Source organism: Psammomys obesus, unplaced genomic scaffold (genome assembly GCF_907164565.1).
Source record: "Psammomys obesus unplaced genomic scaffold, mPsaObe1.curated_primary_1811, whole genome shotgun sequence".
In the NCBI taxonomy this organism is placed as follows: domain Eukaryota; kingdom Metazoa; phylum Chordata; class Mammalia; order Rodentia; family Muridae; genus Psammomys; species Psammomys obesus.
The window spans coordinates 3,788,084-3,813,391 of NW_026590699.1; the positions used below are offsets into that span (position 1 = coordinate 3,788,084).

General features: G+C 47.6%; 1 protein-coding gene across 1 annotated transcript in view; it reads right to left on the bottom strand.

The window, feature by feature from the left end:
• The window catches only part of Myom2 (myomesin 2), a 64,202-nt gene extending 40,607 nt beyond the window's left edge, over positions 1 to 23,595 (bottom strand). Inside the window, exons 1-10 of the mRNA XM_055608465.1 lie at positions 23,548 to 23,595; positions 17,314 to 17,431; positions 15,710 to 15,865; positions 12,434 to 12,572; positions 12,145 to 12,302; positions 11,186 to 11,278; positions 4,252 to 4,340; positions 4,112 to 4,162; positions 1,665 to 1,829; positions 1,243 to 1,404 (exon numbers count right to left, since the gene is read on the bottom strand). Of these exons, the coding sequence (XP_055464440.1) occupies positions 1,243 to 1,404; positions 1,665 to 1,829; positions 4,112 to 4,162; positions 4,252 to 4,340; positions 11,186 to 11,278; positions 12,145 to 12,302; positions 12,434 to 12,572; positions 15,710 to 15,865; positions 17,314 to 17,420 (1,120 nt within the window). The 5' untranslated portion in view covers positions 17,421 to 17,431; positions 23,548 to 23,595. The remainder of the gene's footprint in view (positions 1 to 1,242; positions 1,405 to 1,664; positions 1,830 to 4,111; positions 4,163 to 4,251; positions 4,341 to 11,185; positions 11,279 to 12,144; positions 12,303 to 12,433; positions 12,573 to 15,709; positions 15,866 to 17,313; positions 17,432 to 23,547) is intronic.
• Between the last annotated feature and the right edge of the window lie 1,713 nt (positions 23,596 to 25,308).

A 25,308-nucleotide genomic window follows, 5' to 3' on the forward strand; every position in this document is an offset into this window, starting at 1 on the left:
CTTTCTGCTCATAGCGCTGACTAAGCAAGGCAATCAAACCCACGTGAAGTCATTGCATTTTTACAGTGCTAACAGCCTGCCAGAGGCTCACAGGAGAATGGAAGGTATCTTTTAATGCCAACCCTAATAAAACCCACAGAACTATATGGGAGAGCCTGAAACCACAGCCCTGCGTACTTGTGTGATTTTGTGGGAAGTGCAGGAGTGAGATGTATATTTTTGTTCCTGGGGTAACATACTAATAGCAGAGCCATCCATGAAGCTCTGCTCTAACTGCTGCTGAGAGAAAATCTAACATATATTGCTTTCTCAGAGTGCCCACAACTGGAGCTGCAGGAGGGTGAACAGACTGACCAGCTAAAGATGATTGGCTATGCAAGACAGAAAGCATGGTGGCCAGGGGACAGCAGCCATAGCTGGGATCTCCCCAGCAGCCTCAGGAAGGAGCCCATAGAGGGCAGCTTGGGTGGGTTGGTCATGAATGGCAGAAGCAACACACCAAGAAAGGAACACAGCTCAAGCACAGAGCACTGGGCTTTGCACAGGGAACTCTTTCAGTCTGTGGCTCCAACAAAATTTAGCCCTGGCTCCTCCACAAGGAAGATGAGCAAACTCTCTGAGCTTTGGCTTCTCCAGCAGGAATCAGAGCAACTTACAAAGCTGTCATGAGAATTTTAGGTGGTCTGTGGAGAGCATGCAGGAACACACTTATCTATGCACAACTACAAACATGTATCTGACAAGTGTTTACATGCACACCATCATTGCTATTGCCTGATACTATGCCTAGCATACCATGAACTTCTTTCTCAATCACATAGTTAAGAACAGCATCCTGGTGAGCCTGTGTTGAAGGTTAGATGCAGGACAGAGGATTCAGTCAGACCCAGGGCATTCTGTAACTGTTGCCACCATGTTGTGTCATGGTCAGTGGGAATGAACTGAGGTCAGCAAAGACTAGAGCCACACTGTCCTAGACTGGCATCAATCTGTAACAGCAGAGTGTAAAGAGACCCACAGCATCCTCCACAGAGCTGAGTATAGGACACACTCTCTCTGAGGATTCTGCTTACTCACAACTCAGGGTTGTGATGACAGGCTTGTGTCACACTTCAGAGGAGGCTATTTCTTGTCAGGGGAGTCTGCTATGGCCAAATTCTCGCTCTCCAGCATCTCTTTCCTGTCCCCTCCTGCTACTTGGCTTCCTCCCACTGTCCACCTACAGCCCACCAACTGAGGTACCTCTGACGAACAGGAAAGCGCTGTGGTCACTGACTCCTCCCCGGGACACAATCCTCAAGGTGTACAGCCCCTCATCGTCTTTGTTCAGGTGGCTGAAGGACAGTGAGGCCTGGCCTTCTCCAAAGAACATCTTCGTCCACTTTGACTCTTTCAGCAGCACATCTGAAATAGCAGCAGAGGGCAAGGTGAGGTCCGGGTACTTCCCCACCATCTGCTTCCAGAGGCTCCCGGATGAGGTCCAAGGTCAGTGCCAGCTGCCAAGGTCACCCTCCCCGGGTCTGTTTTTCTGCTGGCAGCTATCACACCGGCGGGGGTGAGAGACAAGTGCCTAAGGCCACTCTTCCATAAAGGGCTCACAGGTGCAGCATTGGAGAGCCAACACATCAGCAGGGTCCCCAGGCCCCATTCACCACAGCACTCACCATCCCGGTACCACTCAGCCCGAGGCTGGACTCTCTTCAGATCTGGCGTCACCAAGAGCGTGCACTTGAGTGTGAGTGTCTCGCCCTCTCTTCTGAAGGTGACCCCGAATTTCTCCAAAAACTGGACGTCAAAATGTGTGTATGGAATCACAGATGAGAGTGGCACTGGGGTAGGAGGAGACACCATTAGCACCAGGCATGTGTGCCTGTGTCTCGGCACAGAGAATACACTCAGAGCCACCGCCAGATGCCAGCGGCTTCCTTGCCTGGTTATGAAGGGCATGTCCTCCAGGAGGGGGGGGGTGCCAGGAGTATGCATTTCCCCAAAGTCATAAGCTGAAGCCCTAACCACTACGCTATGAGGGCGGCAGGGCCTGCAGAGGTGATTCGAGTTTGATAACATCATGTGGTTGGCTCCATGATGGGGTCAACACCCTCACAGAGGAGGAAGGGAGCAGCCCATGCAAGCAGGAGGCCAAGGGAGGACTAGCTGCAAGGCAGAAAGCAGCCTCCCCCAGAAGACACCCTGGTAGCCCTGGATATCCGTTGTGCAAAATCCATGGGAAATAATGGCCCCTTGTCAGTCACTGTCCTGGGAGACAACCATTCTGCAGTTAGAAAGTAGCTCATCTGTCTTATGGTCACACACACAGGGGCCTTCTGCTGTGTTTACATCCCACCTCAGCCCAAAGAGTGACTTTGGGGAAGTCAGACCCTCTAGAGTTATGGCATTTCCCTCTTTAAAATAAACCGTGGAGTTGCTGTTATCCATGTCTCATTTCACAGCAATTTTAAACTAACTAGATTTGCAGATGTCAACTAGAACCAGATTAAACCCCAAAAATGTATTCAGGAGAGTGTGTGTGCTTTGGAAGAAAATCAATCAGTTTTGCTTATTCGGTTGTTGTAGCACTGGTGTCAGACTTGGGACCTTTCACACACTAGGCATGCACTGTACCACTGAGCTATGTCCCCAGTTCTTTGTTGAGACAAGCTCTTATTATGGAGCTCAGGCTAGCCTTCAACCTGGACTCTCCTTCCTCTTCAGCCTGAGTAATAGGATTACCAGTGTGCACCACCACACTTGAAAGGTAAAATTTTAAAACCAAAAACATCTGTGACTTAGAAACACTTGCATGTAGGGAAAGTTCAGAAATTATAACAAAACGAAGATGGTAGTTTTGACTTGGGAGGATGAGTGGGGTGCCCAGAAGCTCCAGCCAGCTCCACGATCGCTCTAGCCCTTTAAAAATGGCTAGAGCATGGCTGAACTGTGTGCTTTAGAGGGATTAACTCCATGTCATATGAACTTGACACTAAGTTCAAAAGTGCAAAAATGAATTTAAAAGTTTACATTTGCTGAAATGTGTGAATACAAGAGCATCTACTGTCAATTGTGATCTAAAGGTATTTTGCAGCTCTTATAGATATTTCAAGTCTCTGTTTGGAAAGACAAAATTTTAATGGAAGAAACCCTGGAGTAGGGCAAATAACCTCAAAGATCCAAGAACTCAAGGTGTATGAACTCCAAATCCACAGACATCCCTTCATCAACCTAGGCCTGCCCTGTGTTCCTGGGGTGGTTTAATACCAGACAAGTCTTGGCTGTAGGCCCATCCAATAAAATCCGTGCATAAACACCATGTTTATGCACCCAAAGGGTCCACCCTCAGAAAATTCTTCATGATTACAGCTCATGTGTAAATCATGACCAGGCCAAGGCTCACATGGAAGGCACAACTCCTCTGTAGGAGCATAGGTCAGATTTAAACCATATGTGAGCTATTTCTGAAGCAGGTTCTCATCTCTGATGGCCTCAGCCTGGTGGCCTTTCTCACCTGGTCCAGGTCAGCACAGCTCTTGGGCTCTTGGGAAATGTCTGTCACATGACAGAGCCAGTGTAGGTCACTGTGGCCAAGGAACCCTTTTCCCATGGGTAGTTTCTCCCCATTCTCATGCATGGGGTTTAATGGCAAATGGAGGGGTGCTGACACTGACTATAGATCAAGGGGCTGAATGCTTCAGGGCACCACTCATGAGGAAAAGGTTTGCTGGACACTGGAGCAGTGTGTATCATTCTCAGCATACCCTGGCTGGCTGTCCCATCTAGACCTCAGGTAGCTGCTTCATTTAAATGTCCTAGGAACCTTCAAGAGCGTGGAGTCTTCTCACACACAAAATATGGCACAATCACAGATCCACCTAGGAATTTCATTTCTTTTTCCAATTCAGATGTATTAAGTCTCTAGAAGTGATGCCTTCACCTATGTCTAAAACCACCAGCTTGTCAGCAGAGAAAATTGTCACATTTTAACCCTGGCTGGGGAAATCTGAAAAGGTATGAGAAACATAAGTTTAACAAAGATTTTACCCTGGGAAAATCATTTCTCACCTCTCTGCTATGTCACTAAACATCTTTCTAGACAAAGACATTCAGGGGTACTTACATCCAATTGGGAGTCCCACAGAGTGGAATGGCTCCTCATCTCCTCGGTACCCTGTGGAGGAAATCGGGTCACTATGGCACAGAAAGAGACAGGCAAGGGCGAAGGCTTTCCCCTTCCCAGGACAGACGGCAGGGACATACTTTTCACCACCACTGCAGCGTTGGTAGACACTTGTCCGTAGGGATTGGTTGCTACTGCTGAATAGGTGGCCGTGTCCTCAAAGTCGGCCCTTGGGGAGAGAAAGCAAGCCTGTGAGATGTTCTGACACAGTCAACATCCTGAACTTGAACGAAGCATTCCTCGAAAGCAACCCTGCTGCCTGGATCTCTTGTGAGTTTTTGGAGAACGACGAAGGGCAGAGCATAGTATTAATTATAGATACACATGGATGCCTGATCCCAAACTACGCCTGGCCTAGACTCTCAGAAAGGAAGGCTAGGACCGTGTCCAGGAATTGTTTATTTCACTCTCAAGGAGAAATCACTGGTCTCTCTGACCCTATTTTTCAGCCTAGTGGAGTCTGTTTTTTTTTTTTTTTTTTTGTTTTTTTTTTTTTTTTTTTTTTTTTTTTTCATGTAGTCACTGTGAAAGCTTCTGGGATCTTAGTCCACAGGAGAATGTTTCCTGCTGGGACAATAAAGAAGCATGTTTGGGAAGGTCCTGTGCCTGTTCTTCAGAAAGAAGTTTCTTTCCTGCCTAAGAGCTCATCTCCAGCTGGCTGAAAGTGGCCCAAGAGCTGGCAATTTGTCCCAATGTCCATGTTGTCTTGATACTTCCCAAAGTGGGATTGTGCCTGCCATATTTTTGTTCTAAATGGCTCTGAGATCACAGCATGACCGGGCTGCTGAGAACTCACCAGAGCCCCTGGCAGGAGCCAGAGCTTGTGTCTAAGATCTGAACAGAAACTCATGAGCCTTCCTATGTGTAGAGCACCCTACTGGTCAAATAAAGCAGACACACAGCCCCATCTCACTCCTCAGAACTCCCAAGCCAACAGCTGCTGCTGAAAATCACAAATGATACAATACCCAGATTGGAATGGCCCACACAGGTGTCATTAAAACACCCAGGCTGGACTCTACCTAAGACACTGGTGTGTGCCCATCCCAGGAAGACCATGACCTTAAAATGGCAAAGGCCCAAACTCTCAGGATGCAGAGTGTCCATCTTCTCCCTTCCAGCCTTCAGAAGTGAGGTCACATCTCTGCTTGTGAGCTGACACTGCTCCAACTTCCCCAGAAAAATCATTCTGATTAATTCCAGATGCTCTGTTAGGTCCTTTTGGGGAGCTTCATTCTTACTTTCTCTCCTGTGTGTGTATATATGTGCTCATATGTATGTACATGTAGATACATGTGTGTGCATGCATATGAAAGCCAAAGGTCTTCCTATGAAATCATTCTTGGTACCAATGGATGGGTAGGTGGATGGGTGGATGGGTGGATGGGTAGATGGATGGATAGATAGATAGATAGATAGATAGATAGATAGATAGCCCCAAGTATCCACATGTCTTTGCCTCACCAGCACTGAGATTACAAGCATATGCTACTATGCCCAGATGGATTCTGGAAATCCATCTCCAGTCTTCACATTTGTATATCAATCATTTTATTGACTGAGCCACATTCCCAGTGGCACAACCTTCAGCCACTATCATGCGAAACATTGTCACAGATCCTGGAAATCACCACGGGAGAATTTGGAACTCAAAAAAATGGGAAACAAGGTCTACATGGCTCCAAATTTGCATTCCTGATGCTGTATCCCTCCAAAACAGGGGTGATGGGTGAGGCCTTAATCTTGGGAAAGAAATAACACAAGTTCCCTTTTGAGAAGTGAAAACTTTGCCCACAGCCGGTGTTCCCAGAGGCAAAGAAAGCTCTTTCCTGAAATTTCTTGGTCACGTAACACTCTTCTCTGTAGTGTTCAGAGCTGAAAATATTTTCTTTGACCAAAAATTTAATGTTGCTAGGAAAGGGGAGAGAATTTTCAGACATCTATGCTGTCTGCCAACTCCTTTCTTTTCCCTCTTTTGCTGTGTCAGGCATGACGTCTGACCCCCTTTAAATGCCACTGCTCACAGAGGTCAAGCCAGCCCTGTCCATCTGGACACACACACTGGAACATGGTGTTATATTCACCTGGGAGGAATGCATGCCAGCTGCCACCCGTCATCAGCACAGTGCCACGCTGGCCTGATCCGATTAGGATCCGACGGCTATGCAGTTTGAAATTCTGCGCAGTCCTGCTCCTGAGCAAAAGAGCAGGGCACAGTGCAAAGTTCTGCAGTATGGACACTTTCTCCACCAACACTCACCTAACTCTGCTATCAACAGCACTGCCAATGAGAAAAAATGGCAGCATGATGACCACAGGCATGGCTGGAAGTCCTTGAAAGCTGACAGAAAGAGGCAAAGTGTTCTGCCCAACCAACATGGAGTCCAACAGGGACTGCACAGTGGCTCAGACAACACTTGGAAGTCAGAGCAGGACAGCCACACCAACCACCCAGCAGGAAGCAGGGGAAGCCTGGGCAGGACTTCCAGAAGGAGCCCAGAGGACAAAGGCTGTCCTTGTCCTTGTCCCAGCAGATCACCTCATCCTCAGGGCTGAGAAGAGGATTAACACCTATTACCATGCAGAGTCCCAAAGGAGTGTGGACACCGATGGAACCCGAGTGTCCATCAACTGCAGAGATCACACCATATCCAATTCCACCAACAGCCCTTCGTATTAGTATAATAGTTTCCAAACTAAGTTTTCTTTGTGGCAATGCAATTTTTTTCAATTTATAAATCCATGGTAAATGCCTATGCCTAGATATATCATTTCCTGTTTGCACAGCTAAGGGCATTGTGAGAACTCTCTAGTGTGTAATTTACGTAGTATTTAATTGACTGTGCCTAGGCCTCAGTCCAGCTTCTGCCATCTCTGTTTAATTGAGTGATGTCCTTTGAGTTCAAGAAAAAAACTTGTTTCTGTTTAGAACCACTCATCTTGGCAAATCATGGTCATCCTCAATGGTGGCCAATCAGAATAACAGCAGAAAACATGGTTGCCGAGGCAATAACACCACAGCCATGGTACCATGGTGCCTTGGTTCCATGCATTGCCTTGGATCCATGCATTGCCTTGGATCAACTCTCAGTCCTTATCTATTAATGTTAGCCCTCCTCCCAAAATCCATAACTTAAATTCCTAAAGTGCTTTACAGGGGTGACTTTGATGGTTAGTAGAAAGCAATGTATTTGAAAAAGTGTTGCAGTTTTATAAATGATACCAAACTTATCCTCATCAGTTAAAACTCATTAGCTCAATTCCTGAACTAAAAGTTGGAGGAGAGTTCCCTACTCTTTCCTGTACAAAGCTTCCTTTCTTCCTCCAAACATCAGGGGCTCCCAAACCCTCTGAGGCGTTCTTGAGTGAGGAAGAGCTGAAATGGCAAGAGAAAGCAAAGCTTGTCACAGAATGGACCACAGGAGACCAGAAAGAAATGCTCAAGTGGTCAGGCCCGCCCAGCAGCCTCTCCTCAAGCCCCAGCCTGCCCTAGGCTGACTGAGGCGTGAAGATGGGACAGCGCCACCTAACGCATTAACACTGATTAGCTCCTCCGTTCACCCATTAGCACTTCTAGTTTGAGCTAGAGCACAATGGAGCACCTCTTCCTCTGTAGCCAGGTCACAGCGCACTCCTGTGCCTAAGAAAGCCAGTGAAGAGGCAGGGTCCACAGCTTCCCTTCCATCAGTAAGGAAACCCATGTATTTCCAAAATAGGATATCCCTTTGATTCATGACAATGGTTTCCCAGAACTGCGCGCATCCGGACGGCTGCCGGGTGGGCAGAGTGCAGCCTACAACTTCTAGCCTCTTCCTTTATTCTGTTCATTGTACTCCTTGGTGTTTTGTACAGTGCAGAACGCTGAAACAGCGGTACACATATAAACAATAAGTGAGCAGCCGTCCTAACACTCCACCAAGACTCGGCTAACCCACTACTGGTAGGGTTGGTTGTAGGGAAAGGCCTAGGGCAGGGGCAGAAGGGGAAGCAGAGAGGAAGCCCGGTGGTTCTGGGAACTCCACCAGACCCTGACTTCATCGAAGGCTCACTTGGAGCCAGTGAACTATGACCCCATCTGCACCATGTCCCAGGGGAACCTTCCCTCCCTTCTGCTTCTCAGGGCTTCACAGAGAGTGTTCAGCAAACGCAGAGTCTAATTCTAGCCTTTGCTTCATGCTGAGAGAACTTGCGAGGGTTTTGCTTTCTACTTGGATGGGTTCCCAGAATGGGAGGGTGTTTGGTTTTGTGTTTTTTTTTTTTTTTTTTTTTGTTTGTTTTTTTCTGGTCTCAGTTTTTACTTCCATGGGGGCACCTTCGCCTCTCAGAGTCGTAGTGTAAAAGTGTCTCAACACAACTTTCTGTGAGAACTAGTGCAATTTTATCTCTTCAAAAGATGGACAGATAACATCATAAGTGAATTCCTTATTGGTGGGCAACACCTAAGTCCTTAAATGGTGAGTGATATAAAAAATGGACTTAGAGCTCAACTCTTTCAAACTTAAATACCAAAGTCAGAAAGTAAAACATAATAAAAGTTTGGTCTTGAAAACATTCTGCAGAGTGGATCATGGTCACTAACAAGATGATGTCACTAATGGAAAATGAGACAAGCTGTTCCATGTGCCCCTCAGAATAAGAGAGCAACACGGGAAAATTATTTCAAAATAAAAGAGAAGAAAAATGTATGAGTGTGTATACTCCCAGTGCAGATTGCAAGTTAAAGTTCAAATTGCACCAAGGAGCCACTTTGTGCTTCAATGTCTTAAATTCAGCTGCAGGAGCCAGAGAGTGTTCATAGGAATAAATGTCATCCCAGAATGCAAGGAAAAGCTCATCCCACTGCCAGCTAGAGAGGAGGACAAGGCATTCCACACCCTGGAGACGCCCCGGATCAGATGATCCGTAGCTCAGCACTTTGGAATGAACAGCTGAACTGAGCTATAATTTGTGGGGTTTCCTGCTGCTCTTTTTGAAGAAGAAGAAGAAGAAGAAGAAGAAGAAGAAGAAGAAGAAGAAGAAGAAGAAGAAGAAGAAGAAGAAGAAGGAGAAGAAGAGATGTGCTAGCCTTAGATGTATAAGTCAAAAGACCTGGGTTTGTGGATCATTCCCTCATGGCCTTCCAGGGCTAGTTAACTTAGTTCATTCTGGGTGTTTCTTCACTGTGTAAAGCCAATGTTACTCTAAACAGAAAATTTGACTACTGCCAACATTGGGTTGGGTGTGACTGTTTTCATGATCGATAAAGAGAAAACACATCTTGGCAAAAAACTAACTGCTCATTCACACCCGTCCACCCAGGCCTGCTGGTCGGAGGGCCTGCTGGTTGGAGTGCACCCAGCCCAGGGGTCAGGTACTGTGACATCAGTGTCCTTGATGAGAAAACTGGTTTTAGCTTACTGCCCGCTGATCCGGAAGTCAAGGGAAGAGCTACTGTCCACAGAGTGCCTCTGCTCTGGAGACCCACCTGGCCAACTGGCTTCCCCAGGGACCAATGATTCCACCTGCACCTTCTTCTGGATCCCTCTCATCAGCCTTCTCCTGGCTCCACAGGTACCTTACTCTTGATTTCAGCAAGAGCTACATTGGTCACCTACGGCCCCTCCCACCCCACGTCAGCAGGGCTCCTGTCTGCTTGCCTTAACTTCTAAGACCCCTTTTGGCTTCAGCAGAGCCAGCAGCATGCCTGTGTTACAGGATCCCTGATCTACAGGCCTAGCTCCAGCCTCTACTTCTCCTTCTCCCTCCAGCCCCAGCACCTGTGTACTTCAAGAGACTTTTGGAGATTCTTCACTCAAACACCCACTTCCCACTACTCCCTCTCACCTTCGAAACTCACAATGCATCTTCCCAGGAAAGTTGGCCCTGGCCCTCATTTTGCAATGACCAGTTGCTACCCTAGACCCAGTTCTCACCTCATCTTACCTGTTTATTTACCTATGCTCAATATGGGACACCTTCTGGATACCAGATGGCAAGTCCAGTTTTGGTGGCCAACCACATACCACCTAGAACAGCACCTGATATTTAGTTGGCTCTCAATGGATGACAGAAAAAAACCCACCAGCTGTGAGGCCAGGGGGCTGAGCTTAAGGGGGTGGGGCTTCCAACTCAGTAGAGACTGGACAGCTGTTGGGGAGAGACACTCGTGCAGTGATGGCCTTGAGGGGCCCACAATTCTGCAGGGCTCAGGGACAGCAGTACATTTTCAAGCCACCAACGTGAGCCCAGAGAAGGGCTGTCTCCCTAGCAGAGAAGCAAGAGTCACAATGAAGCAATAGAAAGAGGAAGAAAAGCTGGGAAGCAGAAAGAAGAAACGCCACCTCAGCTGCAGGACCAGCGCCTACAAACGGCTGTCAGTCAACCCAGGCTCACGTTGAAACAGAGCCTTGAGAACACAGCCCACTCACTCTGATCCCTTCCTCCATTCTAGTGAAGCCCCTTACCCATCTCCACCAGGGAATGGCTGCTCACCCCAACCTAAACTCCTCAAGAATCCTGCTTCCAGCCTTTCTAGGACCCCTACCCTGGAAGCTTCCTGTCTGACTTTCTCCATGCAGGCCCCACCCTCTCCTTGGCTCTGGTGTCTGCTCCAATCTGCTAGGGGCTGAACATACTTCTCCACTGTAGCTGTCACTGAATGTATCTATCTTGTCATCAGGAACCAATACCAGAATCATTGCTTCTTCAACAAAACCCAATACATAAAATATTTTTAGTAAAAGGAAGATGTTTTCATTCTAGGCAAACATGCAGGAAGAATAAGTTTCCCTGTGCTCTTCTGTGTGTCTGAGTACAGCATGTGGGTATCACCATGTGACTCACCCAGTCACCCCTGAAATTACAGATGCACTCAGGTCTCAGTCCATCAGGCTGGCTCAGACATCCTGATTTCCCTGCCTCAGCCTCCTATAGGGGTGAGGGTTTTATCACCTCTCCCAGATGCTTCCACTTTCTCTTGAGTTTGCACATGGTTAGAGGATGCGACCCTGGCACACAGTGGCTTCGGATCCTCACCTGTTGATCTCCAGGGTGTGCACTCCATACCTGCTCTCAATCCGGTACTTGCCTGGCTCACCTGCCTGGCAGATCAAGCTGCCATCTTTGTACCTGGTGGAGGGAAGCATTCATTTCGTGATACAGGCAGATTTACTTCTGCATTTTGTCCCAGCCTTCTTTGTACTCCAAGAAACATCTGTTCCCCTTTCTCCTGCCCACGACTGCAAGCTGCTCTGGATCTGCCTTTCTAGAAGAGCTTTCTAGAAGAGGCAGGAGTTGTATCATTCAAGCAGACAGAGGCCCACACATCTGCTTGAACCCACATATCTTATGAATTCGGAAGTTAACGTTCCATTTGAAAAGAAATGTAGGTGGTGCTAGCCAGGTGCCAGGCTGGCACATCAGGCAACCTTACAGTTGGAGCACATGAGGAGAATACCACAGAAAGCATAAATCCCCTAGTTCTGGGATCTCCAGCCCTCAGCCTGTGTGCTGGAACTCAGTACCCCCCCTCCCACAGGCTCTGTTATGTTTGGGCAGGCTTTACAATCCTCCCTGCCTCTAACACCATGGAAGGGCTGAGCTACAAGGTTGCAAGAGTCCTATGAGAGATCCAGGATATTTATAGCTTCCCTACATGAGCCCTCCTATAATTAAAACACATATATGGGTTCTGTGTACAGGGTCATCAATGAAGCCAGTACATAAAATAGAGCTAAAACAACAAACGCACAAGTCTATTCAGGGAGCTAACTAGTTAACAAGATATCCTGAAATCGCCATCAAGTCAGTGTCCCTAAAATTTGAATAGCAGAGCATCAATGAGAAGGGCATTTTTAATTTTGTGCACACATTTCCTCCTGGATTGCCCTAGGTCTACAGGACAGGTCTAAGGCATGCACTTCCTCCATGCACACAGTTCCTGAAGGGAAGCAGTGCTGAATGCTGGGAAATCAGCCCGGAATGCTGCTTCTCACCATTGCACCACCGGTGTAGGGAATCCTTGCACAGTGAAACAAAGCCTCACGGACATCCGCTCCCAGATGGTGTGGGAGCGTAACCTCACCAGGATCTCAGGGGCCCTGCTCATCTGGTCTTCAAATGAGTGCCTCTCCCAAGCCACCTTGTCTTCCACCTGCCAGAAAGAAGCAAGAGCGCTCAGGGTGCGTGTGCCACGAGTAGCCCGCTGGCAGGGAAGCAGCAGACCACCTGCATGCAGACAAACTCGGCTTCGATGTGCCCCTGGGGGCTTGGAGGTCCTCCTACCATCTGCTCCAGGAAGTACTTGTCCAGCTTGTCACGAGCCTGTGACCGTGCCAGGTGTACATTCTCCTCCAGCTGGGCCAGCTCACTGAGGAAACGCTGCCGCTTAGCTTCTCCGTAAGAAGCCGAGAGAGACCGGTACCTATGACAGCCAAGACGCTCTGTTAGTCATAGGATGTGTGACAAGACTCTGCGGCACCGACAGACCAGACAGGTCATCTCTGGGTAGCCATCCCTCAGTGTGAAAGGATAAAAGAAGAAGATGGGGAAAACCACTACTTTTTCCTACTTATTTTTGCCTCTTTCTTTTCAGAGTGTATTAGTATACACAAGAAGTTATAAAGAACAGCAGCTTTGTGGTTGATTAATATAGATATATACACAACATACATCTCTTACTTTCTTCGGCATGAGAGACGTGACTAATATACTTGAGAGTCCTTCAGGAGCTGGCACAGGTGGGACACTGGGAAGGATCCCTGCATGTTGGGGTTAGGGATCCCTGCATGTGGAGGCTCAGGTGTCACAAAGAGTGAAGTCCCAGCCTCAGACCTGGGGAGACAAAGCCATCCCTACCTGTCAAAGCCAAAGACCAATAGAAACAAGGTCGGACTAATGTTTGCAAGGAATGGTCATAGCTTGTGATAACAATTACGGCTAGGGAGAGTGATATCATATAATGAAGGACCTGGCCTCCCCTCAGTGGTCATCAGGGTCCCGTTCATCTTCCCCAGATGCTCTGCAATGCAAAGTCATCTCTCTGAACCCTGGAATCACTCACAGGAACACTAGCCACTCAGCTTACTTTCAAGTGAGCTCAAGATCTGACAAGGAGAAGAGGCCCACATGAGTGATGAGAGTAAAATACTGTGATGCCACAGGGGACAGTAGGGTCAGTTTGTGGCTGGCAGCCTCACACCTGCCACCCTACACCTGCCAAGAGGACTGACTTCTATAGTGGGCTAAGAGCTGTACAAAATGGGATCAGCCATCATGACTCAAATGCAGACACAAGAGTCAGAGAACCCAGTGCAGACATTGTGTGTCATAAAGAAGTCATTTTTTAACACCAGAGGCCCTCACTTTGCAATAAAATTAATTTACACAATTTGCATGGTAAATATACCTAAGGCACTTATAAGCTAAGTTGTTTTTTTTAATTTTTATTCATTTATTACAATTTATTCAATTTGTACCTCAGCTGTGGCCCCCTACCTCTTCTCTTCCCAGTCCCATCCTCCCTCCCTCTTCTCCCCCTATGCTGTTCCCCTAAGTCCACTGATAGAGGAGGTCCTCCTCCCCTATTATCTTACCCTAGTCTACCAGGTCTCATCAGGACTGGCTGCATCATCTTTCTCTGTGGCCTGGCAAGGCCCATCCCCCCACCCCCCTCGAGGAAGGTGATCAAAGAGCCAACCACCGAGTCCATGTCAGAGACAGCCCCTGCTCCCCTTACTAGGGAACCCACTTGAAGATCAAGCTGGGGGTCTAGATCCTCTCCATGAATGGTCCTTGGTTGGAGCATCAGTCTCTGCAGGCCTCCTGGGCCTAGATTTTTTTGGCTCTGTTGGTCTCTTTGTATAGCTCCTGTCCCCTCCAGGTCTTTCTATCTCTCCCTTCTTTCATAAGATTCCCTGTACTCTGCCCAAAGTTTGGCTATGAGTCTCAGCATCTGCTTCGATACCCTGCTGGGTAGAGTCTTTCAGAGACCCCCTGTGGTAAGCTCCTGTCCTGTCCCCTGTCTTCTCCCACTTCCGATGTCCATCCTGTTTGCCCTTCTGAATGAGGATTAAGCCTCTTCCTAAGGGTCCTTCTTGGTTTTTAGCTTCTAAAGAAGCTAAGCTGTTTGTGTTGTTATTTTTTTTAAGAAAGGATGAATAAAATTCAGACTTAGAAGTCCATATATGTAGTAGACTTCGTGCCTGCCCTTTGAATGAACTTTTAAGGTGTAACACATTTCAAAGTAAGTCCTAAATGGGTAGTGTCCACTGTGATTACACGAGGAGCTGTTACCTTACTGTAAGACATGGATTTTAAATTAGGCTTTCACTGTTTGAATATTCCTGTAGGATGTTGTTCTTTGTACTACTAAACTTGACACATTTTATTCTTTCAACACACATTTTAACTGACCAAACAATAGTGTGATGATTACTAGAAGTATGTTTAAAACAAGCATAACTTGGGCATTACTGAGAATTCCTGAGAATACAAATTTACTATCTCTGAATTGAAAAAAAAAACATCAAGAATCTGAAAACAGTAGGAATCTTCCTTTCATCTCAGCATATGTTACAATTCTAAAATACATTGTTGTTGCTGAATAACTGTGCTTTTCAAACAACTGAAAAGGCCGTCCTTTGAGTCCAGATACTCCACAGTTGCCCAACTTTCAAATGATGCGTGCTTACCCAACTCTCATGTGCCCTTCCAATGTAAAGAGAACTTTATTCCTTGAGAACTGTTAGGGAGCAATTGGAGAAATACATAGCAGATATGAAATATTTGACTGCTCATGTTATTCTCCATGAGTGCAGATGCATAAGGAGCCCAGAGCATAGGATCCCCTGGAACTGGAGTTCCAGGTGGTGGTGAGGCACCTGGCAATCAAACTCTGGTCCCCTGTAAGAGCAGCAAGTGTCTTAACCATTGAGCCATCTCTCCAGCCCTACTCATGTTATTCTGGAAAGACCAAAGTGAAGCCCAGCAGCTGTTTCTCCATCACCTGGATTTTGTAACCTAAGGACTGACATTCTGGCTGGTCTTTCTCTTTCCTATGACAGTGCTCCCTCATGAGCCAAAACTGCTGAAATCCAAGATACGATGATTTATAGAACCCTTCATAGCCATTGGTGTTGTGTTTAAACACTGGCTGCCTCCTCAGGAGATGACCTTGCTTCAAGGGACCAAAGACACAGAGGCCGTGATGGAAACTATGGGGTCTGAGACTCCTGATGCCTTGGGCTTAGAGAAAGACGAGGATCTAAGTGCAGAGGGTAAGCCAAAAGCCACAGCTCAGCCCTGGGCAGTATAATGATGAAGATTCAGACCAAGCTCTTTATGTGCTGGGACCGACATCAGAGGGTAAAGAGTGAGTGGTAGGGGAGGAGAACTCGGCTCTGGTTATACACAAGCCCGACTGCTGCTTGCTGAACCTCCCCAGCTAGCACCCCCTTGCTCTTCTCTACCCAAGGTCACTGGCCTGCAGCTGAATCGGATGCCAGCACTTGGCGTCCAGGTTCTGTGAGCAGCGGCTGACGCCGGACACAAAGCACTTACCTATTTTCATTTTCAACTTCCTCCTCCTCTGATGCACTCACGCGCTTTGCACACAGCCTGCAGGTCACCCCCCGAGTGGAGCTCTGACTGGAGGCTCTCTGCGAAGAGGACCGCTCTGTCAGGGACCTCTGGGACGATGCCTGGGTGGTCGCTTGCCTGAACAGTGAAAACGGTTAGATGTGCAGGAAAATTACTAACACTTATGCTAACATGCAATGCTTCCTTTCTGTACACCCCAACCCTCCCTGCAATACACACATGTGCAGCCAGAGCATAGGCACACAACTACACACGTGTGTACGTGTAAGCCCGTACAGATACCTGCATACATACATACGCACACATAGCACATACAGAAGCACACACATACACCAATATATATATCACATAAACACAAGCAAAAACCTGTATACCCATGGACACACACACACCCATACAGACATCTAGACTTGTCCAGGTACACAAGCACACATATGCATGAGTACACCTAAACCCAAGCCTGCGTTTTCGCATATGGCACCTTCTATTGGGCTGTGAACACTCTCTGAAAAACACTTTCCCAGAGCGTCCTATGACTGGTGTTCTCCCTTCCCTGCCAGCTACTTCTGAACCGCACTTCCTGATTTGCAGGCAAGATTGTGTGTGTGTGTGTGTGTGTGTGTGTGTGTGTGTGTGTGTCTGTCTGTCTGTATGTATGTGTGCCTGTATCTGTATATGTGTGTATGTATGTGTATATATGTATGTGCGTGCCTATGTATTTGTCAGTGTGTATGTATATGTGTGTGTGTATGTGTGTATGTGTTCATGTGTGTGTTTGTGTGTGTGCTGAGATGGACAGCAAATGTTTGGCTTTGTTTATAACAAGGGATGGCAACTAAATGAATGCCACAGGCTTTTCTAAATATAGGGTGCTGGTGACATGTAGCAGGCACCTACGGCAGGAGAAGGCTGGGCTCAGAGGTCTCTCCCGGCTCACAGCAGCCCTCTAATTGCCCATTGGAGCTTCAGATACGCTGCCCCTCAAGCAGCACCAGGGAGGCACGAGCTGCAGGCTGGAGGAGACCTCGTCCTTCAGGAGCTTGGCCAGGAAGCAAGGAGATGAAGGTGAGGCTGGATGCCAGCTGCCCTTGACAGGCAGGACCCTCAAGTGTCCCATCTGTACTATTAGGTTGGGAAGCTGTGATTAACACATTTCCATTTGCTCTGCCACCTATGAACCCTGCCAGCATTGTTCCCATTGCTTCCCTCCTCGTTGTCCCGTATTACGGGTGACTGTAAATCCCACTGCTGGAAGATACCAGAGGAAGAGTATAAAATAACCAGTGGGTTTGTACCGAGAGTCCCTGGGCATCTCCACCATGGGGCTCAGAGCCAGGCCCCAGGCCCCACGGGATACATGACAATTCCACCCAGATGGGCCAGGCAACCTAGCCAACCTCTTGTCTCCCAAAGGGACATTTACATCAGGATGCTCTCTTCCCTGCTTTCAGACTTCCTACAAACCATTTCCTTTCCAGATCTCAGGGAATAGCAGCTTCTGGCCAGAAAACATCAAAACCACACGCTCAGAATCCAGGGCGTCTAGCCAGAACCTGTCAACTTACTTTTTTGATGCATACTGGTCCAGGAGGTACCTGGTTTGGATGTTTCGATATGACTGGTCAAAGTGTTTGTGTCTCTTCTGGTAGAAAGGTACTACAACCAGGGACATCTTGGATGCTCCTGAGAGAAAAAGAGAGTATAAGGAGGCAGGTCCCATAGTCTCTGCCCTTCACATTCTGCACCATTCCAAGGGGGAAAGATGGAGCTGAGACAATGGTGCTGTGGAAAAGGTGATTGCTATACAAACGTCAAGACCAAAATTAGAGTCCCTAGCACCCATAGAAAAGACTCAGTGCTATGTTTCTGTACTTCAGGGCTGAAAGTGGCAGGCTGAAGAAAGGAGGAGCCTAGCAGCTCACTGGCCTGGTAGGCCAGCCAGATTGGTAAACTCTGGGTTCAGTGAGAAAACTTATCTCATGGCAGTAAGGTAAAGGAGGTTCAGAACAGTTGAGAAAGACACCTAGCATCGACCTTTGACCTCCATATGCACTCACACATACACAGAAACAGAGAGACAGAGACAGACAGACACAGGCAGGCAGACACACAGAGAGACACAAACTCATACACATAGATAGACATAAACACAGACAGACACACACATGTTACTCTGATCCCAAAAGGGGGAAATGGAAAAAAAAATTGCATAGATAGAAATCTTCCTCAGTGATAATCATGAAAACCACAGACTTCCCTGAAACCCAGTTTTACTTTTTGTTAGTGTCCATGAGAATCAGAAAATGTGGCTATATGTTTCATTAAATTTCTAGCTTAACAGTATTTATAGAATGCCTAATGTGTTCGAGGACAATCCAAAAAGCAGTGTGAGTAAAGAGGATAAAAATAATTTACAGATTAGAGGAGTAAACAAATACTTGAAATGACAAGAGCCAGAGGCCACACTGAGATAGAGCGCCCTGCAAAGGAGAGGAGAGGGCAGCCAGAGAGGCCCCCCGGAAGGGACACGTGGGAAGGGCCCTGAGAGGTGATCATGCCAAAGTCAGAGGTCAGGTGGCAAGAATGGTTCAGTGTGAAGCTGGAGCAGTGTGCAGTGGGGACTAACTCTGGGAGGCTAAAGTCACACCAGAAACTTCCGGTGGCTGACCCAGGGGTCTTGGAAAATTGCTAGCCCCCCAGCGCCTTCAAGGGTCATCTGAAGTCATGAACCTTGGGCTTCCAGTGGGAAGCTTGGAACAGAGGCAGAAGAGTACAAACCAAGACAGAGATGAAGCCCCAGGCTGTGAGATAGTGAGCAAGTCTGGGTGCAGTCCTCCCAAGAGATTGAGAGATCTAGTGAGAGACTTGGAACATTGCAGCAGCCTGGTGTTCAGCTGGTGCATGCATTCCCCCAAGTAAATACACCCCAGGCCTGGCTCGCTTGGTCATCTCTACACTCAGAGGCAGCTTCGCTCCGTCCCTGTGACCCTCAATTTCTCAGATAAGGCAGAAAGAACTGCCCAAGCCTGAGCTCTTGAGTGTCCTGTCTTTAGAGAAGCCAACAGCACAGCCCTGGGGCTGCCACTCAAATGCTATGACGGGGTAGGAGCTCAGGATGTGAACTTGAGGGACGCCCAGAGCGGAGACTGTCCTCATTCCAATCCTCATCATCAGACGGCCACCTTGATGTGAGAAAACTCACCATGCTGCAAAATTTACCCCGTGACCGAGTCCAGTTAGGACAGTGGGATCACAGAATTACAGAGCTGAGGGAGATCCTCAGCCCACTGTCGCCTCCCCAAGGTCAGTAAACTTCTATCTTGGGGCCTTTTATGTTTTGATACACGAGCATATTTCAGTATTTCTTCTTAAAAAACGGATTTGTTCACCGCCATCGTCTATGCAGAGGCCGAGCGTGGATGCCACAGTGTGCCACCATACACTGTGCCCTAAAAGCCACACAGAACCAACCCCAGCCTTGAAGGAGAACTCAGAGGTCAAGTGCCAGGCTCCTGTGCTGGTGCCAACCTTGATTCCAGCTCTGCAGTGTAGTCTCTGGGGCTTAGTCCTAATCTCTCCAGCCCTGATATTCCACACTGAATCTGTGTAACAGCTGGCGCTGTGCTGGGTGCAGAGTCACAAGCAGCAGAACTCGTGGTTGCCTCTGTCACAGGGTCACTGTGACCACTGAACTCTGTAGAAGGGAAGATGAAAGGTCCTATCACTTTAACATATGTCAGCAAGGGCATTCCCTCCAAAAAGGTCTGATGCCCATGGCTTCACGCACTCTCTGGAGCTGTACGTATGTGGGGACAAAAAATAAATAAAAACGATAGTGTAACAAAGAAGGACACCATAGTCTCCTCTCTAGGATTTCTTCCTTGATTCAGCCGTCCCAATGACTACTAATTCTTCAACAGAAACCATAGACCATCATGCCATTCCATTTGATTACCTCCACAAATGTTTGTGCTACATTGACCTTCAAAACTTGTTTGCAACTCTTTGCAAAAAGAACTCCCAACAAATGGTGGAAATGTCCTCCAGAAAGGGCCATACACACTTTACTAGACCCGTGCTTCTGTGTATAATGTAAGATGACATGGGGCCAGGGGCAGTGGCACACGCCTGTAATGCCTACATTCATGGAGGCAGAGGTAGGCAGATCCCCATGAGTTCGAGACCAGCCTGGTCTACAAAGCGAATCCAGCACAGCCAAGGCTACACAGAGAAACCCCTGTCTTAAAAAAACAAAAACAAAAAAAAAAAAAAAAAAAAACAGAATGTAAAAAGGTCTTTATATCTCAATGACTGTCTTCACTTTAATTAGTCTGATTGTCCCCCTCAATGCTACAGGCACACACAGCGCACAGTATGGCATATCTCTGACGCGACCTCACACGCTGCCGGGTGGGCCTGGAAGTCTTCAAACACTTCATGTGTGAGCAACACACACTTAGTAGTGATTAGCAAGGAACCGCTGGCTTCAAGTGCTCACATTTCCTGGGTCCCTCCCTCTGAACACCGACCCATTGTAGATATGTCCCTCAGGTGCCTTTGGCAAGGACAACAGCACTTTATTGCACTTGGTTCCTTTGATACCATCAGAGTCAGGGGCTGCTGAGTGCTCTCCAGGACCAGGCCCCTTCCACTCTATCCACCTTTCAAACCACAGCCTTCAGAAGCAACTGACGTGTGTCCACCAATGCTGAACCCAGGACCGCTGGATTTAAAGGAGGAAACATCTCAGAGTTCGTGGCTCAGGGACAACGCCAGCTGGATCTGTGCATCTGAAACCTTTGACTGGGACCCTTGGCCCTGCCTGTCTCTTCTGACTGTTATCAGTCTCATGCCCAAGGAGACATGGGGACTATTATCAGTCTCATGCCCAAGGAGACATAAAAAGAGGCCACAGGGGACCCCATCCTGTGCTCTGTGGTCATCACTGACTCCTTGGAATCTTACATTTCAGAACTTCCCTGAGTCAGGCTGGGCTCCTAATCCAAGATGTATCAACAGGACCTCCCAGAAGCATATTCGTGTGGCCCAGTAAATGCTCTGGGGCTGCAGTCAGGGAGTAGCCAGTGCATAGAAGTGAGGGGGACCTCAGAGAGCTCACCCAAGCTAATACTGCTACTGTCCTCTTTAAGAAATATCTTAAGGAGCTGGAGAGATGGCTCAGAACACTCAGTGGTCTTCCAGAGGTCCTGGGTTCAATTCCCAGCAACCACATGGTGGCTCATAACCATCTATAGTAAGATCTGGTGGACAGGAAGAATGTTGTATAAATAATAAACAAATCTTAAAAAATATATATATATATATATTTTAAGAACCCTCACACATACCCAAAAATACGAAGAGCACCTTCTCTCCAAAGAGCAGGTTCTGATGATTCCCCTGGAGTTCAGCACAGACAGGCTTTGTTTCTGGAGACCCCAAGTCCTGAACCCTCACAGTGCCAGGCTGCTGTGTGGTTCACTGTAAAACCAGGGAACTGAACTAATGCCAGAAATATTCCTCTAAATAAATAGCCCTCGCCTCCAGCAGCGTGTGCCCATGGCTGGACGTAGCTAACATCACAGGCCATGCTGACCAGTAATGTAGAGCCCTCCCTCTCAGCCGAACCCGCCCTGCTGAAGGACTGCCGCATTCCCACGGAGCCAAGACACCAGCTGCTCTCCTGACCACTCCCAGACACTTTCCGCCACACCCAAGAGGCTCCTGACATGTTTGGGAATTATGACACCATCATGAAACTTTAGCCTGTGCCCCCAGCACTAAGGCTGTGTGTCTTTGATGTACCTTCCTCTAAGCCCTCCCTGCAAGGAGCAGTGGGAACAACTTCTTTTGTGCTACTAAACACAGTTTTAGTTTGTGAAGATATGTCAGGTTGAAAGCATTTACTTCTTTGCAATTAAAGAAATTACTATTGCAGCTAAAAAGAAATGCCAACGTTCATAGACATGTGAAATAAAAACAATAATAATAATTCCAGGAGGAGGAGAGAGAATCACATGGCACAGAGAAGACCCCCAAGGGACAAGCCCTGAGTTCATGAGAGGAACATTTTCCCAGCTCATTCACATTGGAACCTATTTGTCCAAAGGGCTTCCAGAATGACTTATTGCCAAAAAGGACCTCTTAACCACCAAAAACAACTGGGCACAAATCAAGCCTTAAGAGCACCGAGAGTCGATTAAACACTGCTTGGGTTCTTTGAGAGCCTTTGTATAACATATAGAAAAATACAACTTTGTATTTGCTGCCTGCGCACGAGGACTCCCTGGGCCCCATAATGCTTCAATAGTGTTGAATTTGACATGGAAATGAGCCCAGGACGCTCCCACTTGACACAGAGTACCACCCTCTTTCACAAAAGAAAATTAAGTCAACAACAGTTTAAAAACCGCATAATGGTTTACTGGCAACCTCCCATTCTTCCTCATATAACTGTCCCAGGGTGTTAAGGTCCCCGATTCGTGTGCGTTTCATACAAGCTTGCTACAAATGCAATTTAACATCCTCCCTGAGCGTCCTGCAGCTTGCCTCACACTGTTGCTCCCCTCTGTCTTCGCAGAGCTGGAGTTGTCAGCCAGTGAGCTCATGGGCACAGCATCTCCAGAGGGCACATGGAGCTGGCGTGAGCCCCAGAGGCTAAAGCCTTGGCTGCTAGGACAGGTTTTTATCTGGGGACCCCATTTATTCAATATCACCTTTAAGTGTCTTGGTTCCACGTGTTCTTCGTTTCCTGTTTTTGTTACACTCAGTGAGGAAGGAATGTGGGGCTGGTGACAGAGAAAGCTGGATGTTTCCAGCCTGGCCCCTTTCCCTCCTGGCAGGCAGGTCACCTCGGCACAAGGAATGAGTCGGAGACCTGCAGGAGCCAAACTCCAAATGTGCAAGGAAAGAAAACCCTGTAATCCACAAACAACTTTTTCACTGAAAAAGCTTGAACCTCTTACCCAGCTCCACCCAAGCTCTAAGCTAAATGTCTGCTGTTTCTCCATACCCTTTTTCTAGTCACCGCTCTGCTCTCTTCATCTCTGATCCTCTGTAAGAACCTCAGACATCAAATCAATCAGCTGGTTTAGGGACAGAACAAAAGAAAAGGAGAGAAAAAAAAGAAAGGCAGGAAACCAGGGGAAAAGCCTACCCTGAAGGGTGTTAGGTTGTACAATAACTCGGCCCAGAACATAGGGAATTCAAGAAAAACCTTGTGGGTCATTCCTGGAGAATCAGCTCAGTTAGTAGAGTACCTGCCTAACATGCCTGAAGCCCTGGGTTTGATTCCCCAGCATAGCATAAGAACCTGGTGACACACACCTGTAATTCCAGCACTCACTCCAGCATTCAGGAGTTGAAGGCAAGAGGATCAAAAATTCAAGGTTGTCTTTGGCTACATAGCAAGTTCAAGACCAGCCTGGTCTACATGACCACCCCTCCCCCCTTCAAAAATAAGGAGAAGAAGGTGGGAAGGGAAGGGAAAGGAATTGAAGGGAAGGGAAAGGAATAGTAATGGAGGGGAAGGAAAGGGAAAGGAAGGGGAAGGGCAGGGAAAAGAAAGGTAGGGAGGGGAAGAGAAGGGAAGGAGTAGGGAAGGAGAAGGATCCTAGCTGAGTTAAGCACAGAGTCCAGTCAAAGATAGGCACAAAGACAGGAATCATTTGATTTGCCCTATAGTAAGGAGTGTCTGCAGTAACTCTTCACACTGAACTTGGCCCCATGGGAAAGCAAGTGCAGCATGCTCTATGGTCTCCCAAAAATCACGACTGAGAGAAGGTGAAGAAAACACTCACCCAAAGGAGAGGGGCCAGCAGCGGAGAAAGGGACTGTGGAAGAGTTTCCCAGACACTGGCTGAGGACAGCAGAGCTAATTTCTCCCTGCAAAGCTCTGTGCTTCCCTCCCATTTATGGCCAGAGGAGGTGCTATATTTAGGCACAGGACTGCCTCTCCCAAACCCATACCTGTATCATAAATCACTGGCCTGCTTACCAGAGAAGCACAGATGAGAGGGGGACAATCAAATGAGGAAGTCCAACTACCAAGTCCCGGGGTGTGCTACCCTTTCCCCTTCTGGCTGCCGCCCAGAAGGGAGAGCAGACGCTGGTATCACATCTACCCAGACTAAGGATCTGAGAGTCCGACCCAGATCCTCAGGCCTGCTTTCTCATTCCCTGACATAAGCAGCGGCTCTCTATGTGAGCATCCATAAACATCTGGATCAGCTGCTAGCCAGAACACCTACATCCAAGGGTGCTACTGGCAATGGGCAGGGGAGACACCAGCCACATGTATATTCTTTTTTGTGTGGGTGTTTGTGAGTGTGTGTGAGTGTGTGTGTGCGTGTGTGTGTGTTGATTTAAAAACTACTCTAATCTGGATGTTACTTTATCTTGGGAGAATTTCACAGGAGCTGTCTACCTGAGTCGGGGCCTGCTGGACAAACTCAGTCTTATTTATGGTCTGCACCAAATTGTGCTGCATCTGGCCCGTAGGGATAACGGCAGGTGTCCATCTCTTCACACAGCATGTGTCCACATATAAATAACATGCACCTGGCATGATCACACTGCCAAGAGGAGGAGCCTGGAGGGACAGCCGTGGCTTGAGGGCTTGAGCCAGGCAGCTCCACGGAGCTCTGTGTTGCTGTCTCAGGTTGTATCCAATAGCAACCACCTAGACATCTGCTGTGAAACTTATGCATGCCAAGTCCCTACAGGCCTTTAAAGAAATCCACCTTCAGGGGTTGGAGGTATGGCTCAGCAGTTAAGGGCACTGACTGCTCTTCCAGAGGACCCAAGTTCAAATCCAGAACCCACAAGACAGCTCACAACTGTCTGTAACTCCAGGACCTGACACTCTCACATAGACATACATGCAGAAAAAACACCAATGCACACAAAATAAAGGTAAATGAATTTAAAAAAAAAAAAAAAAAAAAAAAAAAAAAAAAAAAAAAAAAAAAAAACATGTTCCCAAATCTGTTTTATCAAAACCACTTGAGGGACAGGAAAACTACGTAACAGAAAGGCCTCGGGCAAAGACCACTGCTGTCCTCATCCAAGCTCTCTTTAGATACTCAGTCAAGGACTTACATACTTATTTTTCCTAGTCCCACAGTGGCCCTGGTTACCTTTATGTCAACTTGACACACGTTAGAATCATTTGGGAAGACTAAGTCTCAACTGAGAAGATGCCTCCATAAGGCTGGCCTATAAGCAAGCTTGTGGGGAGTTTTCTAAGTTAGTGATTGATGTTGGAGGGCCCAGCCCATTGTGGGCAGGGCCACGCTGAGCAGGTGGTTCTGGGTTCTATAGGAAAGCAGGCTGAGCCAGCCAGGTGGGGCAAGCCAGCAAGCAGCACCCCTCCATGGTTTCTGCTTCAGCGCTTGCTTCCAGGTTCCTTCCCTGACTTCCTTTGATGATGGGCTATGATGAGGAACGATAAGCTGAAATAAACACTTTCCTCTCTAAGTTTCCTTTGGTCATGGTATTTTTGTAACAGCCACAGAAACCATAACTAAAACTGAAATTGGTATTAGATCATGGGGTATTGC